The sequence below is a fragment of the Lynx canadensis genome, chromosome B2, assembly GCF_007474595.2.
Source record: "Lynx canadensis isolate LIC74 chromosome B2, mLynCan4.pri.v2, whole genome shotgun sequence".
NCBI classification, from domain to species: domain Eukaryota; kingdom Metazoa; phylum Chordata; class Mammalia; order Carnivora; family Felidae; genus Lynx; species Lynx canadensis.
Window position 1 is genome coordinate 109,868,702 of NC_044307.1, and position 16,281 is coordinate 109,884,982.

Sequence of the window (16,281 nt, forward strand, 5' to 3'; positions counted from 1 at the left end):
ATAGATGATAAGAAGGACTACGATATCCTACTTGCTCCCAGGCACTCACGGTGTAGTAAGGAAGACAAAACACCTATATTGCTCATTGTAAAACTACTTAAGAAATGCTGAGATATAAGTAAGCACAAGATAAAATTGAAACACTTCAAGGAAAATATAAATTAAAACTCAACAACAGAAGTACCTATCTTTATATTTTGTTCATAAAATTATCAAAAACTCCAAGAGTACAGAAAAGTTTTAAAAAATGAAATGTTTAGGGGTGCCTGGTAGCTCAGTCAGGTGAGTATACAACTTCAGCTCAGGTCATGATCTCGCGGTTCATGAGTTCGAGCACCACGTTGGGCTCTGTGAAGACAGCTCAGAGCCTGGAGCCTGCTTCAGATTCTTTGTCTCCCTCTCTCTCTGCTCCTCCCCACTCATGCTCTGTCTCACTCTCTCTCTCAAAAATAAACATTAAAAAAATTAAAGAAAAAAGAAAATGTTTAGGGTTAAAAGTATTCAAATGGGCAAAACTATAGAAAAAAACAATAACACACATGACAAGTGTCCACAAAATAAGATTAATAGAATTTGAGTGTTAATTCTTTATAAATACACGAATATACATTATTTGTGTATTTAATTTATAAACTTACCCAAGATGAGGAATTAAATATCTCTAAATGATTAAGAAAAGTTACCCATTTGGGAGTATGAATATGAAAAAAGTCTCAAATAAATATTATACACTGCCCTCATGGGGTAGTATTATGTAGTTCATTAAAATATAAGCAAAAATGTATTGGACCCCTTGGATATAATTTAATCCTAATTACCCTAACCAATGAGGAAGCAATACTAGTGTGACTAATAATATAAACCATACATATTTCTATTTATGCCAAGTTTCTTTCCTGGTTGGGGAGCATTAACTTTGTATTCCAGTAGGTACTGTAACCTTTTGGGCGACCTGGATCAAAATTCCATGCACAGATAATTCAGAGCTAACATTCCATGGGTAATCAAATCAGCCTTTAAATCCCATTAAATAATGTTCCTTCTTTTTTTAACTTTTTTATGTTTATTTATCTTTGAGAGAGAGAGAGAGACAGAGCATGAGTAGGGGAGGGGCAGAGAGACAGGGAGACACAGAATCTGAAGCAGCCTCCAGGCTCTGAGCTGTCAACACACAGCCCAACAGGGCTCGAACCCACGAACAGTGAGATCATGACCTGAGCTGAAGTCGGACACTTAACGGACTGAGCCACCCAGGTGCCCCAGTAACATTCCTTTTTTTCTATCAAACTGCATTGTACTACAAATCTCATTTATAAAAGGTAAAGACTAAAAGAAAATGACTTACAATAACACATGTTGGGACTTCACGAAGAGAATATTCTGCTTTATTAGGAAGCTCTCGATTGCCTACCAGCTCATAAACAGCAGGATAAGGTAACAAGTTCACCAGTCCTAGAAAACACTAGGCAGAGAAGAGAGAAAACACAGTCATTTAAACGCTTCATTTTTTCAACCACATCCATAAAAGAGTCATAAAACATAGTTTTATAGGACTATAACTGTGAGGGTTAATTTTTTTAATAAGCCTAATTAATCCACATAAATGTGAATTATATGCATGTTAAGTACCAAATAGTTAATATCAGCAATAATCTATGTGCTGATACACATAGCAATAGTACAGAATATACAAGAGTTGGAAAGGTTATAAAATGTCTTGTATCTCTTGAAAAGTTTTTTTTAATGTTTATTTAGAGAGAGAGAGAGAGAGAGAGAATGAGCACGAGTGGGGGAGGGGCAGAGAGAGAGAAGGAGACACAGAATCTGAAGCAGGCTCCAGGCTCTGAGCTGTCAGCACAGAGCCCAATGAGGGGCTCGAACTCAAGGACCGTGACATCATGACCCGAGCCAAAGCCAGACGCTCAACCAACTGAGCCACCCAAGCACCCCAATAAGTTTGGTTTTTAGGAAAAAAATGAAATGATCCATCTTTCTCACTCTTTGCAATTGTAATAATCAATGTGTAAGAAAATACAAGAGAGTAACACTTTGGGGCTCTGAAGCAAAATGATAAGTTCTATATATACTTGCACTCAGATCACAAGGCCATCTTTACCCTTTACATTCATTGGAAATCCAACTAATCTAAATATTATAGTTAATTTTTAAAAGTCATGGCTTTCCTATCAAAACCAGCTCATTTTCTGGTGCAATCTTAATAATTAATCTCTCCACGAAGTTTTTAACCTCTCATTCTCATTTCGTCTTACTAAAAGCAACCTGAGTATTTTGGATCCCTGCACAAAGCATGCAGTGGTTTCCCATCACTAACCATCAAGTCTAATAAGCTCCTTAGCATGACTTTCAAGGCACCTTACTAATTGATACCTTTCTTCTCTTCACACAGTCAAAAGCCTCCTTTCCCATTATCCCTCAGCAGGAAGTCACCATTTCAGTCAGTTGAAACTGCCTGTGGTCTCCTTCAAGTGACTGCCACATATGGAAACTTTTTATCCTACCAACATGGTCCTCCTGCCCTCCCACTTACTCTGTATCCCACTTCACATCTAGAAAAATGCCACAATTTTTCTAGAAGACTTTCTAATGAACTCTATTCACATCTAGAAGCCTTGTATTCTGCCAATTCTTGTTTCATTTGTATTGTATTAATTTGCTTTTTGTAACTATTAAGTTTTCTCCTTGTCATTTTAAAAAGTTTTTCTAGATTCAGAAAATTTGAGAAATCAAATTAAGAATTTTCACTATAATCAGAACATGAGAAATTTTTAAAGAACAGTTAATCTCTCATTTAATAGATGAAAAACTTAAGGACCAGAGAAGTTAAGTGACTTGGCCAAAGACATGCAACCATAGAGTTGGTAGCAGAACTAATCACCATTTTCTTACTTTCATGGTTAGGTTACTCATTAAAAACCTAGTATAATATTCAGACACTATTTAACAATGTCACCAATGCTACATAGTTCTTGTTTGAGGACTTGGAAGGTAGAGTCTCCTTTATCCCTCCTCCACCCTTATACTAAATGCAATATTCCTTACAAATAACAGGGTTATAGTGACTATATTTAACACAGTGAGTTTTAACAAATAGTGTTGTAGAATGAAAAATGAGCTCTTTAAAAGCTTCCATTTTTACCATGAATATTCCATAAAATGAGATGGAATTTCTAACCATTTCTAAGAAGAACATAATCCACACATTCATTATTTAAAGCTGGTATCATTTGGATAGCAATAAAGTGATCATAAAGTAGAATAACTAAATTAATAAACTGGTTGCCATTTACTGAATGCTTACCTAAGGAACACTACGCAAGAAGTGATCACTATAGAGGGAAAAAACTAGCATCGAGGAAAGGATGTTTAAGGAATATATCTATCAATTATAAGTAAAATAAATGGCAGGAAAACTAGAGAGTTCATGGCCACCTATGAAACCACCTAGGAAAAATTTACTAATCACCAAGGTGTTGACTACAAAGGTGATTAAGATAGACAGACTTCATATATTTTATTATTCATTTAATTTATAAAAAACATAAGCTAAAAATAAACAGAAAATGCTTATAATTTAGCATGTAAATATTTATGTGTCCTGAATATTAATCCAATATGTAGTTTTAAATGAGTCTTATTATTTTTTTTAATGTTTATTTATTCTTGAAAGAGAGAGAGAGAGAGAGAGTGAGTGTGTGTGTGTGTGTGAGCAGGGAGGGGCAGAGAGAGAGAGAGAGAGGAGAGAGAGAGAGAGAGAGAGGGAGATACAGGATCTGAAGTGGGCTCTGTGCTGAGAGCAAAGAGCCCAATGTGGGGCTTAAACTAACGAATCAGGAGATCACGACCTGAGCCAAGTTGGACGCTTAACTGACTGAGCCACCTAGGTGCCCTAAATGAGTCCTTCCCATCTATTATAACAATGACAGATATAAGAAACTTTTTTTTTTTCAAGAAACTCTTAAGTCCCAATTTCGACATTATTATGGACATTTGACATTGTCCAAAAAGGCACATGGTCTTTACAGATTACATATCAATACTATATTGAGAGTTTTTGTATTCTTTGCACATGAAGAATTCCATGGGTAAACATGAAACTTCCCTACCTACATCTAAGAAATAAAATAATGTGGACCACACAGAATCATGAAAACTTCTGATAAGGTTTTATATAGAACTTCAGGTAAAAACAATTCAGTAATTATATTTGAACAAAACAAGCTAAACAATTTAAAAGAAACTTGAGAAGATTTCAGCAGCTTGTCTCTGGAGAAAAATGCATTTTTCATACAATGAGCATTTTTAAAAGACATAAGCATCTTTAAATTGTGATGGTTTAATAAGTACTTGTAGAACTCAAGAAAATATTTATAACATAATGAGTACCCACAGAAACATCTTAAGATATTGCTAATATCAGACATTAATTATCCTAAATTTGTTAGCACAAAACATTTTATTTCAAAGTCTTGAAGGAAATGAGTTTTTGTAAAAAACAGTACGGAAACAATTGGAAGGTCAAATATTTGATATATTTTGACACTATAGCATTTTAATGTTTGTTTATTTTGAGAGAGTGAGCAACAGAGGGGAAGAGAGACAGGGAGGAGAGAGAGTCCCAAGCAGACTGTATTGTCCACACAGAGCCCAACACAGAGACCATTAGATCTTGACCTGAGCTAAAATCAAAGAGTTGTACATCCATCCAAATGAGCCACCCAGGGCATTCTGAGACTAAAGCATTTTAAAATCCAAGATCATGGGTGCCTGGGTGGCTCAGTCAGTTAAACATCCGACTCTTGGTTTGGCTCAGGTAATGATCTCATGGTCTGTAGGTTCGAGCCCAACATCAGGCTCCACAGCTGGCACAGCAGAACATGCTTGGGATACTCTCTGCCCCTCCCCTGCTTGTGCTCTGTCTCTCTCAAATAAATACACTAAAAAAAAAAATTACCCAAGATCAAATACTTTTTTTATGAATATAAAACTCTTTCAGGTTGATAATGATCATCTATTTACTTATTAATTCAAAATATTTTAACACTAGCTGCTTATGAGCAATTATGCCACATACTACCAATAAAAAATATGAATGATAAAGAAATGGTCCCTGCCCTCAAGGGCTCACAGTGTAATACAGGACAAATATACTATTAGATCATTTAAAATGGCTCTCTAAATGATCTGATGGTGCTATACTACTGAGAGGGATGGAAGGACATTGGGAAGAGGACACTATACAGCACAGAGAAGGGAGATGAGAGCTAGGACTGCAAAGTAGCAGGCAGGCAGGCAGGAGATGTGCTATGTTCATGAGCTCTACCTTCATCCTCTAGGAAAAAGAACAAAGTTTTTTCCAGAAAAGTAATGGGAATTGCATTTTACCTTACAGATAGAAAGCTATGAAGGAAAATGTTCTGAGGACACAATACTGGAGGAAAAGCAATTAAGATTTGGGGTTCTAAGAATGACAGATATCAATTATACTCATTAAACCAAAAATGTATTTTTTAGGTGTCTAACAATGAAATCAATAACAGCAAGTTTTTGAGATGAGAGAATCAATCATTTTCAAATAGTTTTACATCTTTCCTTCTAGTCTGTATGCCTTCTATTTTTTTTTTTTTTTTTTCTGGCCTTATGTCCTAAGACCTACAATGTTAAATAAGAGTGAACTGATTTTAGGTCCAATATTTCACCATTACATGTAAGATTCATGTTTTTGAAAGACAGAATTTATAAGATGTAATTAAATCTGCTGAGTTTTTTTCATAAATGGGCATTAAATTTGGTCAATGATGTATCCACGTCTAGTGAAATCATTGTAGGAAAATTCCTTATTCTGTTAATATAGTGAATTAAAGTCCAATTTAGAATGAGAAACCAACCTTTCTGTTGCTTGGGATAAACTCCACTAGATCATAAAATGATACTTTTATATATTAGTACACAATTCGATAATATTTATTAATTTACTGTAATATATTAATTATTAATTAGTAGTATTAAATATTTGTGATTTTTATACATTATATTTATTTATACATAAAATTATATATACATATACATATATATTAACAGTTTGTCTCATTCATATCAATGTTATGCTGGCCTCATCACATAAGTTAGAAACTGATTCTTCCACCTCTGTTTTCTGAAAAAGTTTGTGTAAGATTGGTGTTCTTTCTCCTATAAGAGTTCCATAGAATTCACCAGTAAAACCATGTGGTTCTCTCTATGGAAAGTTTTTGATAATGAATTCAATTTCTTTAACAGACACATAGCTATTCAGATTTTTTTATTTTATACTAGGTCACTTTTGGTAAGCATATTTAAGAAGTTTGCCAATTTTATCTTAATTGTTTAATTCATAGCATAAAGCTGATCACAATGTTCTTTTATCTATTCCTTAATAACTGTGGGGTCTTTAGTGAAACTCTTCTTTCATTCTTGATCAATTTCGGTCTCTCATTTTTTTGATCAGTCTAGCCAGGGGTTTATTTTTAAATAATCATTTCCAAGAACCAACTTTTGGCTTTGTTACTTTTCTTGTTTGTCTTTTTTCTGTTTCATTGATTTCTGCTCAAATGTTATTATTTCTTTTTTCCAATGCGCTTTGGGTATACTTTACTCCTTTTCTAGTTTCTTAGAGTAAAACTTTGATTTATTCATTTTAGGTATTTCTTTCTACTGTAAATATTATTACAGTTCAATATCCTTCTTAGCACCACTTCAGCTACATTCACAAATTTTATATTTTATTATTTTCTAGTTTAAAATATTTCCAAATTTTCCTTCTGACTTTTTTGAGCTGTGTATTATTTAGAGGTGCACTTCCAAATATTTGGATTTGGGTTTTTATAGCTTCTAGCTCAAGATTCTTAAGTTTACTGTGGCCACAGATCATACTCAGTATTATTCCAATCATTTTAAACTTATGTAGACTTGCACTGTAGCCCAGCAAGTCTCTTGGTAAGAATGCGAAGTGCCCTTGAAAAGAATAGGTGCCCTGCAGTCACTGAATATAATATTCTATAAAGAACAATTAGATCAGTTGATAATTAGTGATATTCATACCATGTACCTATCAACAAACTGAAAGATCTGTTACATCAATCACTAAAAGAGGAATGTTAAAAATCTTCAACTGTTACTGTGGATCTATTTCTTCCTTGTTATTTTTTTAATTTTATTTTTTATATTAGTTAATATGCAATGCAATTTTGGTTTCAGAAGTAGAATTCAGTGATTCATCACTTAACATACAACACCCAGTGCTCATGACAAGTGCCCTCCTTAATACCCCCCCCCCCCCCATCAACCTTCAGTTTGTTCTCTATCATTAAGAGTCTCTTGTGGTTTGTTTCCCTTTCTTCTCTTTCCCCGCCCATTCCCATACATTCATCTATTTTGTTTCTTAAATTCCACAAATGAGTGAAATCATATGATACTTGTCCTTCTCTGACTTATTTCGCTTAGCGTAATACATTCTAGCTCCATCCAAACTCCTTCCAGGCATTACCTTGATTCCAAAACCAAAGGCCCCACAAAAAAGAACTACAGGCCACTATATCCCTGATGAACATGGATGCAAAAATTCTCAACAAGATACTAGCAAATCAAATTCAACAGTACATTAAAAGAACTATTCCCCATGACCAAGTGGGATTTATTACTGAGCTGCAGGGTTGGTTCAATAGTCACAAATCAATCAACATGATACACCACATTAATAAAAGGATAAAAGAACCATATGATCCTCTCAATAGATGCAGAAAAATTTTGACATAATAAATATATTTGACAAAATACAGCATCCATTCTTGATTAAAAAAAAAACCCTCAGCAAAGTAGGGATAGATAGAACATACCTCAATAAAGTAGGGATAATGTAACATACCTCAACATCATAAAGGCCATATACAAAAGAACCACAGCTAATATCATCCTCAATGGGGAAAAACTGAGAGCCTTTCCCCTACAATAGGAACAAGACAAGGATACCCACTCTCAACATTACTATTTAATATAGTACTAGAAATCTTAGCCTCGGTAATCAGAAAACAAAAGAAATAAAGGGTATACAAATCAGCAAGGAAGACAAACTGTCACTATTGCAGATGACATGATACTCTATGTAGAAAACCTGAAAGACTCCACCAAAACCTTGCTAGAACTAATGCATGAATTCAGCAAAGTCGCAGGATATAAAATCAACGTGCAGATATCTGTTGCATTTCTGTGCACCATAACGAAGCAATAAATCTAAAGAGGTAAAAACTCTGTATTCCAAAAACTGTCGAACACATATGAAAGATATTGAAGAGGACACACACAAAAAAATGGAAAAACATCCCACGCTCATGGAAGGAAGAACAAACATTCCTTAAGTTATTTTAATACTTCATGTGTTTTGTATCTTATTTTTAGGATCATAACTAACTTATGAATGTTATATCTACATTATAATCAAATGTTTCTTAATCTGGTATTACTTCATTTTATCTCTGACATTAAATATGGCTATTTCAGTCTTCTAATGTATAGTTTTTCCTCTCTTTTTCTATTCATTGATTGTCAACTTTTCGGTATCTTTTCTTTGTAGGAAATTTCTTAAGACCCAAATGTTTGCTGTCTCTACCTATTCTGAAAATCTTTGCATTTTAATTATTTAGTCACTCACATGTAATGCACTTATTGATTAGGGCTACTATTTTCCTATTTGTTTTCTTTTTTCCTCATCCCTTTCTGTTCCCCTATTCTTCCATCTCTGCCCTTTGGGGTTTGTTTTCTGTTTGTTTTAGAATTTTATTTTGGCTATATCTTTTGCATATTATTTAATGGTTTTTCTAGTCAGTGCTGTCCAGTAGATCTTTCTTTCTGTGGTGATGAAAATGTTATATAATTTGAAATGGGCAACAGTCACTAGCTACATGTGGCTACTGAACATCTAAGATTAGATTAATGTATTTGAGGGGACTGAATTTTCATTTTAGTTTTAAGTAGGTTTACATAGCCACATGGTGTTATTGTCTATCATACTCCAAAACACAGCTATAGAAAGGTAAGAAGTGACTCGACTGAAAATAAGTTTAGTGTACCTCATTATAAACTGAGGGCATATTAATGTTTTCTATAATTTAAAAAGACAGTAAAATTAAACCCCAAAAGAAAGCAGAATCCTTAGGGAATAATATTTGTAACTACAAGCTAAGCACTAAGGATGTTTGTTTGCTAGGAGCTATTTCTAGATCTTTCAGTTCATAGTTTATAAGAGTATACAATTTTTTTTCACAGAAATTAACCATTAGTTTATACTGACATTTCTATTTCAAAGTACAATAAGTTGAATCAAATCCCAACCTTAAATTTGAAATATAAATATTTTCTAGGTATTAAAAATTAATGTGTTCCACTTCATGTAAAATTTAAGAACCTTAAAGTCACATAGATTCACATACCATTATACCATTGCTTACCCCATGTGGTAGAGCTGTCATATATGTTACCTCTAAGTATAAAATAAATCCCACTATATATGGCATTGTTTTCTTTTAAAGAGTCCTATGTACTAACAAGAAATTAAAAGAAAAAACAACAGGCTTTTATACTCACTCACCCACTTGCAATTTCTTTTTAATGTGAAAATTCAAATACCCAACTGGTATCCTTGTCCTTCAACCTGAAGAAATTCCTTAGTGTTAAATAAAACACAGGTCTGCTGTAAAATACTTTCTTAGCCTTTAAAAGTTTATTTCACTTTTAACCTTGAATATTTTGCTGGATATAGAATTCTAGTTGACTGGGGCTTTCCCCTTTCATCAAAGATATTCTATTATCTTCTGGCTTCCACAGTTTGCAATGAGACACCCGCAAACTTTTTTGTTGTTCCCTGTATGTATGATTTTCTATGGCTTCTTTCAAGATTTTCTCTTTCTCTTTAGTTTTCAGCAGTTTGTATGTCTATAAGTGGGCCTTGCTGTGGTTTCCATTGTATTTTCATTCTTTGCATATTCTTCTTGAGATTCACTAAGTTTCTTGATCTTTAAGTTTACATTTTTTAAGATGTTTAGAAATTCAGCTTTTGTTCAAATATTTTTCTATCCCACTTTCCTTCTCCTCCATTTGATACACCAACCAAACATATTAAATTTTTAGATGAGGTCTCACAAAAATTACTTCAAATGAAAGGTATTTACTTCTAGAATTTAAGTTTTATTTATTTTGAGAGAGACAAAGACAGCATGGGTTGGGGAGGGGGAGGGGGAGGGGGGGAGGGGAGGAGAGGGGAGGGGGAGGGGAGAGGGAGAAGGGGAGAGGGAGAGGGAGAGGGAGGGAGAGGAGAGGGAGAGGAAGGAGGGAGAATCTCAAGCAGCTCTGAGCTGCCAGTACAGGGCCTAAAGCGGGGCTAGAACTCACAAAACCATGAGATCATGACCTAAGGTGAAACCAAGAATCAGACGCTTAACTGACTGAGCCACCCAGGCACCCCAGATCTAGAATTTCTATCTGGTTCTTTTATATAGCTTCTATTTCTCTATTATAATTTCCAATTGTTCATTTATTACAAGCATATTTTCCTTCACATGCTACTTATAACAACTTCTTCAAAGTCGTTGATAAATAATTTCAGTTTAATCATCATTCCTAATCTTCTACTAGATGCCTTTTTCTGGGTAAGAATCACATTCTTTTATTCTTCATATGTCTAGTAATTATGGATGATATCCAATATACTATGAAGGGTATATTCCCCAACGCTGATTTTAATTTAGCAGTTAACATGGAAAATTCAACTCTAACTCTAACCTCTGTGGTAAGATTATGTGATATCAGTGAAGTCCAAGTTCAGGAGACAGTCTTAACATCTGGACCGTATGAACACAGAGTTTAGGTGCCCCCTAAGTACTTCTCTACTTTCCAGAGACCTCCTTCCATTTTCCAGCTTCTCTTCTGCTTCTCTTCTGCTAAACCTTCTCTTCTGCTTTTTCAAACTTGTTAGAGTATGGATTTCTATCTGTGGAGCACCAACTGGTACCTGCCCTCAAGCAAAAGTCTGTTAAATCCAGAATTTCAAACAGTATCAATCTTTTCATCTACATAGTGACTCACCTCCATCTTTTCCCCTCTATTTAGCCATTCCAGTACTTTTAACTAGTTGATTTTTTAAGCCATTTTTCCTGAGTTTATGTTTCTACCGGAAAGAACTAGCCTACCATTATAGAAAGTAGAACTTAATTTTTTAATATTATTTTATGACATCCACTGAAATTTTCCCAGGCTCCCATAAAGTCAAAGACAGGAATCATCGAATAACTTCAGTGAAATTCGCAAACATGTCAACTATATAAAAGCCACTGAATTATAATAGAACATTGTATAGGTGCTTCAGAATTTCTTTTTTGGCACATTTCTCTAAAGGATAGCATCTTTTCTTCACCCACCCCTGCTTCAAATAATCTTGAAAATTTTCTATTAGATTTAAACCAAAGGGCAAAAGCTTACTTATCTTTTTTTGCTTTGGTTGATTGGTTTGTTTCAGGGTTTTTTGAGAGAGTTTGTTTTTTCATAGTATGTCTGGTATATATCACTCTTTATTAAGAGAAAAATGACAGTAAAAATATTGTGAAAGGAAAACATCCTTGAAAAATGTAACTCCCATGGAACACTGGTAGTTCTAGCCACTTATTTTGAAAACAAAAATTAGAAGTGAAAAAAAGAAGAAGAGAAACTGGAGAAGCTGGTGATTGTAACCAAATATAGATAAAGTCTAGATGAAGTAATTTCTGAGAGAGATACTCAAATCATTTCTTACCTTTTGACAGCTCCGGTCAATAGGATCCACTGGAGTAGATCTGGGATGGGTTACTCTAACATCATCTCTTCCACATTCCAGATTGGTCCATAATTCAGTTATAGTGCATTAATAAACCCTGAGAAGAATTATATACGTATTTACAGTATACAATTTCTTGGAATTATGGAAGAAAGATATAATTATCCCTCTGACAAGATTGGTTCTCTCTGACAAAAGACACATACTTACATCTTCTGTAAGAAATAACCTTTAAACTTAGTAGAAATTATATCTCCTGTTGTTAATTATACCTATATGATACCTCATTATCCTAAAACTATATAATGACTAAATTCTGAGAGACCATTTCCCTAAAGAAGTGAATTTTGAGTGTCTGGATTTATCACTTGGCCAATAACGTCTCACCATGCTTTTCTGAAAAATAAGGTTTACCCTTTACTCTTCAAGTGAGAAAGGCAGCTGAAAGGTGGTATGTGTTTGTATGTATATGTGTATGTTGTGTATCAGGAGGCAGGGTAGGCACTTAAAAGAGTTTAAGTGTGTTCCTTACTCTAATATAACTGTTTTTGTAATTCCTATGCTTAAAACAATTCTTCATTTCACACAATTTTGGCTCAATACAGTCTAAATTCTGAATCAGGTACTATATATCTAAATGAAAGTGATTATTAAGGCTGATTATTATTTTATGAAGAATCAAATTACATTTTAAAAAAGTGTAAAACAGAACACCTAATCATAAAATCAGTAAATTCATAATAACATTAGAACAGAAAGGTTCCTCTGGTATAACAGGAAAAAAAAAAAAAGCTCTGAAATCAAGAATATCAGGGATCAAATTACAAATATGCAGGCTTAGTAGTCGTGTCCTTAGATTTGTTCAACTTCTTAGAGCATCAGGTCCCCTGTTGGAAAACTGAAACAGTGCTATATTCGAGGGTTGCCATGAAGTATAAATGGGACAATACATATGAAGTTCCTAACATAGTACCCTAAGAGATCATAGGAATTCAAGCAATGTTAATCTTCCTTCCTTTGTCCTGTAAAATTATTGCAATTAATCCTCTCACGGGAAGCTTGACAGTATTGGGCTCAGAAGCTTAATGACTTCACCAACAGGGAAATCTGAGATTGTACCTCCAAATGCTTCCATTAATATGCCCCTGAGTATAGCAATATGTTAAATTTTACACTAAGTAGAAGAAAAAATAAGTCGTTCAGTTTAGAACAACTTCTTCCAAGAAGCACGTTTCATAATACAAGTACTCCAAATTAGCTTAGCTGAAAAGTTTTTAAGATATATTATAGTAAAATATTTTCACTTAAGGAAAGGACCAATTATGGTCAGTGATGTTCTAGTTCATCAACACTAAACTTTGAAAAATATAACCATAACATCTCTATTAGAAGTTATGTCTTGTCTCTCTGGTCTAGGGTTCAGATAGCCTTAAGGTATATTAAATTCCCAATGTTTAAACTCTTAAAAATTCAATCCATTGTAGATAATACATGCTGACTGCAAATACAGTGGTAAAAGTGGTGAAAACTAAGCTTTCAAGGGCAAAAGAGAAAGAAAGAATAAGGAAATTGTATGTATGATAATTATTGTGGTTGTGTATATTTTGATGCATATACAGGCCACTAAAACTGAGCATTAAGAAATCATGTAAGATTTAAGAGGGAAAAAAAAATCTTGTAAGATTCAACTGTACTGAAAGAGGATTTATAAGATGAAGACAATTGCTTAAGCATCAAGTACTTCTCAGTTTAATTCATTATGTTCCATTGTTCTGAGGAAAAGAGAACAAGGCTGTGTATATATACTTCAAGGGAAAAAAAATCCCATTGCAATTTCATGGAAGAGAAAAGATAAAGGAAACCCTGTAACTTTCCCTTACCTAAGGCCAAACCTGCGAAAAAGAACTTTATAGAGTAAATATCCTGAGAGCTGATCATGCCAGTTAAATTTTCTATTGGCTTGCTCATTTTATTTAAAATTATTAACATTCTGATTAAAAGAAAAAACCTACCTGAACTTTGTAGTGCCACTGCACCAGCTGCTGTTGATGACACTTGTGTAACCAAAACTCCGTAGCCAAACTTTTTATGCCTGCTGATCTAACAAAATGAATAAGGAACAATGAAAAGCAGGAAAATATAAAATGCTAATATTTTATTTATATGTTACATGTAGGTTACTGATTCTTCTTGTTAGAATACTAGACATTCTTTTAAGTAAACATAATGGGCAGCAAAACAAACTCAGACACCCTGTCAATGAGTTAATATTTTGGGGGTTCTCATTTCAGATAGAGGTTCTGGTCCCAGCTGTAAAATTAAGTAGCGTTTTGCTTTGAACAAGTCACTTCCCTCTCTAGGTTAAAACAAAGGACTTTGACCATGATGAAGATTAACATTCTTTCCAAATTTAAATGCTGTTATTTTATTCCTTAGGTCAGTCCCTCAATAATAAATTTCCTCGCATATAAATCTGTATTGACTGTCAGCCAAACTATACTCTTAATTTAAAAAAAAAAAAACTTAAAAAAATAATATCTTCTCAATGGCAATCATTTTTAGAGGAAATGTGATTTTTTTTCCCTAAAGTAATTATATATATATTAAACACACAAAGAATACTGATCATTAACATACAAGTTTATAAATAGTGTTGTAGAAAACAGTGGACACTTTGCATGTCACAAAGAGTACTATACATGTATTCCTGGTAAAGTACACAAGGATCACTCCTGGCAGAAAACAATACGGAAATAACAGAAAATAAACAGTGTTCCTCCTTAGATCTTAGCTAAGACCAGGTTGGCTAATAAAATTGTTGATACCTAAACAAAGTTAACCATTCACAATTTGTATTTTTTCAACATTTCATTAAAAGAATTGATTTTTTAAAAAAGGACCTGTTTTAATCAAATTTTTAAGATATAAACTGTGCATTCAGTCTTGAAGGCAAAAAAAAAAAAAAAAAAAAGTAGACAGGGAACTAAAAGCCCATGGGAAAGAATTAGATTGGATTTTCTATTCATGTCTCCATTTGTTTGCCTTCCTTTTCCATTTTTATTACTCATATTTTCCACTTTCCTTGAACCTGCCATACATTAGTTTTGTAGTTAGATGACAGAGAGGTACAAAAATATGAATGGCTATTTTTTTTCCCACTCTCCTTCCATAATAACTAAATAAATACCTTACTGATCAATCAACCCCATTGACCCTGCTGACTCAGATATCAGCAGCCACAGGGGCTTCCTAGATTCACACTAAGTACTGAAAAGGAAGAGGCAAAGAAAAACTTCATAGAAGTTAGAGATGCTTTACTAAGACTCAGCTTTCATGAAACACAAATTTGAGTTCGAGTCTTACTGCTGTAAGTAGATGTGAGAGCATATGCAGATCAGTTAACAAGCCTGGGTCTCTACTTTCTCTTCAGCAAAATTAAGGAAATGGCCTACTGGCTTTCTTACAAGATAATGGAGAATTTAAATTTTCAAAAAATTTCTTGAATAGCATAAAGCACCATTAAACTATTGTATTATATTACAAGGTTGTAAGTTACTGAGGTTCAGGGAACAGTGTCTTCTATTATAACAACCAGTGTGGTACAAAGACTAGGGTTTTTTTTTTTTATATATTCATAAATGTTAAAACAGAGACATCTATTCCTAGCTGTATTATCACAATAGCAATAGTTGTGTATGCACAGTCTCAAGCATCTGATAAGAAAAGTGTCTTTGAATTGCTTCAATATTTTCAAAAATGTAAAAAAACAAAACAAAACAAATGGCTAACTAGTACACAAGGTGATTCAAACTCACCAACAGAGAAATTCAAATTAAAATGGCCATATATGTAAACTTAAAAATCCTGAGAAACTTCAGGATTTACTATAGTCTGAATGTTTGTGTCACCTCCAAATTTCGTATGTTAAAATCCTAACCTCCAAAGGTGAGATAGTAAATGGGACCTTGATTTGGTCATAAGGTGGAGAGAACTCATGAATGGGATTAGTGCTGTTATAAAAAAGATCCCAGAGAGCTCCCAAGCCCGTATCCATGTGAGGATACAATGAGGCATCTGTGACCAGAGAGGGCCCTTCTCTGACCACATTGGCATCCTGATCATGGACTTCCAGCCTCCAGAACTGAGCAGTAAATTTCTGTTTATAAACCACCCAGTCTATGGTATTTTAACAGCCCAAATGGACTAAGACAACATTCTACAAGATATATACATATCCCAGGATATTACACATATTAAAAACATTAGCATGGAAGTCTGGGGTAGAAGAATACACACAGGGTGAAATGGAACTGGGAACCAGAAATGACAGGGAATAAAATTAATTAAGACAACATCTTGCATGGACAAATGACAGCAGTATGCCATAAAGTGAGGCATGTAAATAAGTTCTCTATACTTGAGGCCCA

At 33.9% G+C, this 16,281-nt stretch overlaps 1 protein-coding gene across 1 annotated transcript in view; it reads right to left on the reverse strand.

Annotated features, from left to right (window-relative positions):
- TBC1D32 (TBC1 domain family member 32) overlaps positions 1-16,281 on the reverse strand; it is a 201,163-nt gene that overhangs the window by 110,067 nt on the left and 74,815 nt on the right. Inside the window, 4 exon segments of the mRNA XM_030316251.1 lie at positions 1,346-1,462; positions 11,834-11,937; positions 11,940-11,951; positions 13,867-13,954. Of these exon segments, the coding sequence (XP_030172111.1) occupies positions 1,346-1,462; positions 11,834-11,937; positions 11,940-11,951; positions 13,867-13,954 (321 nt within the window).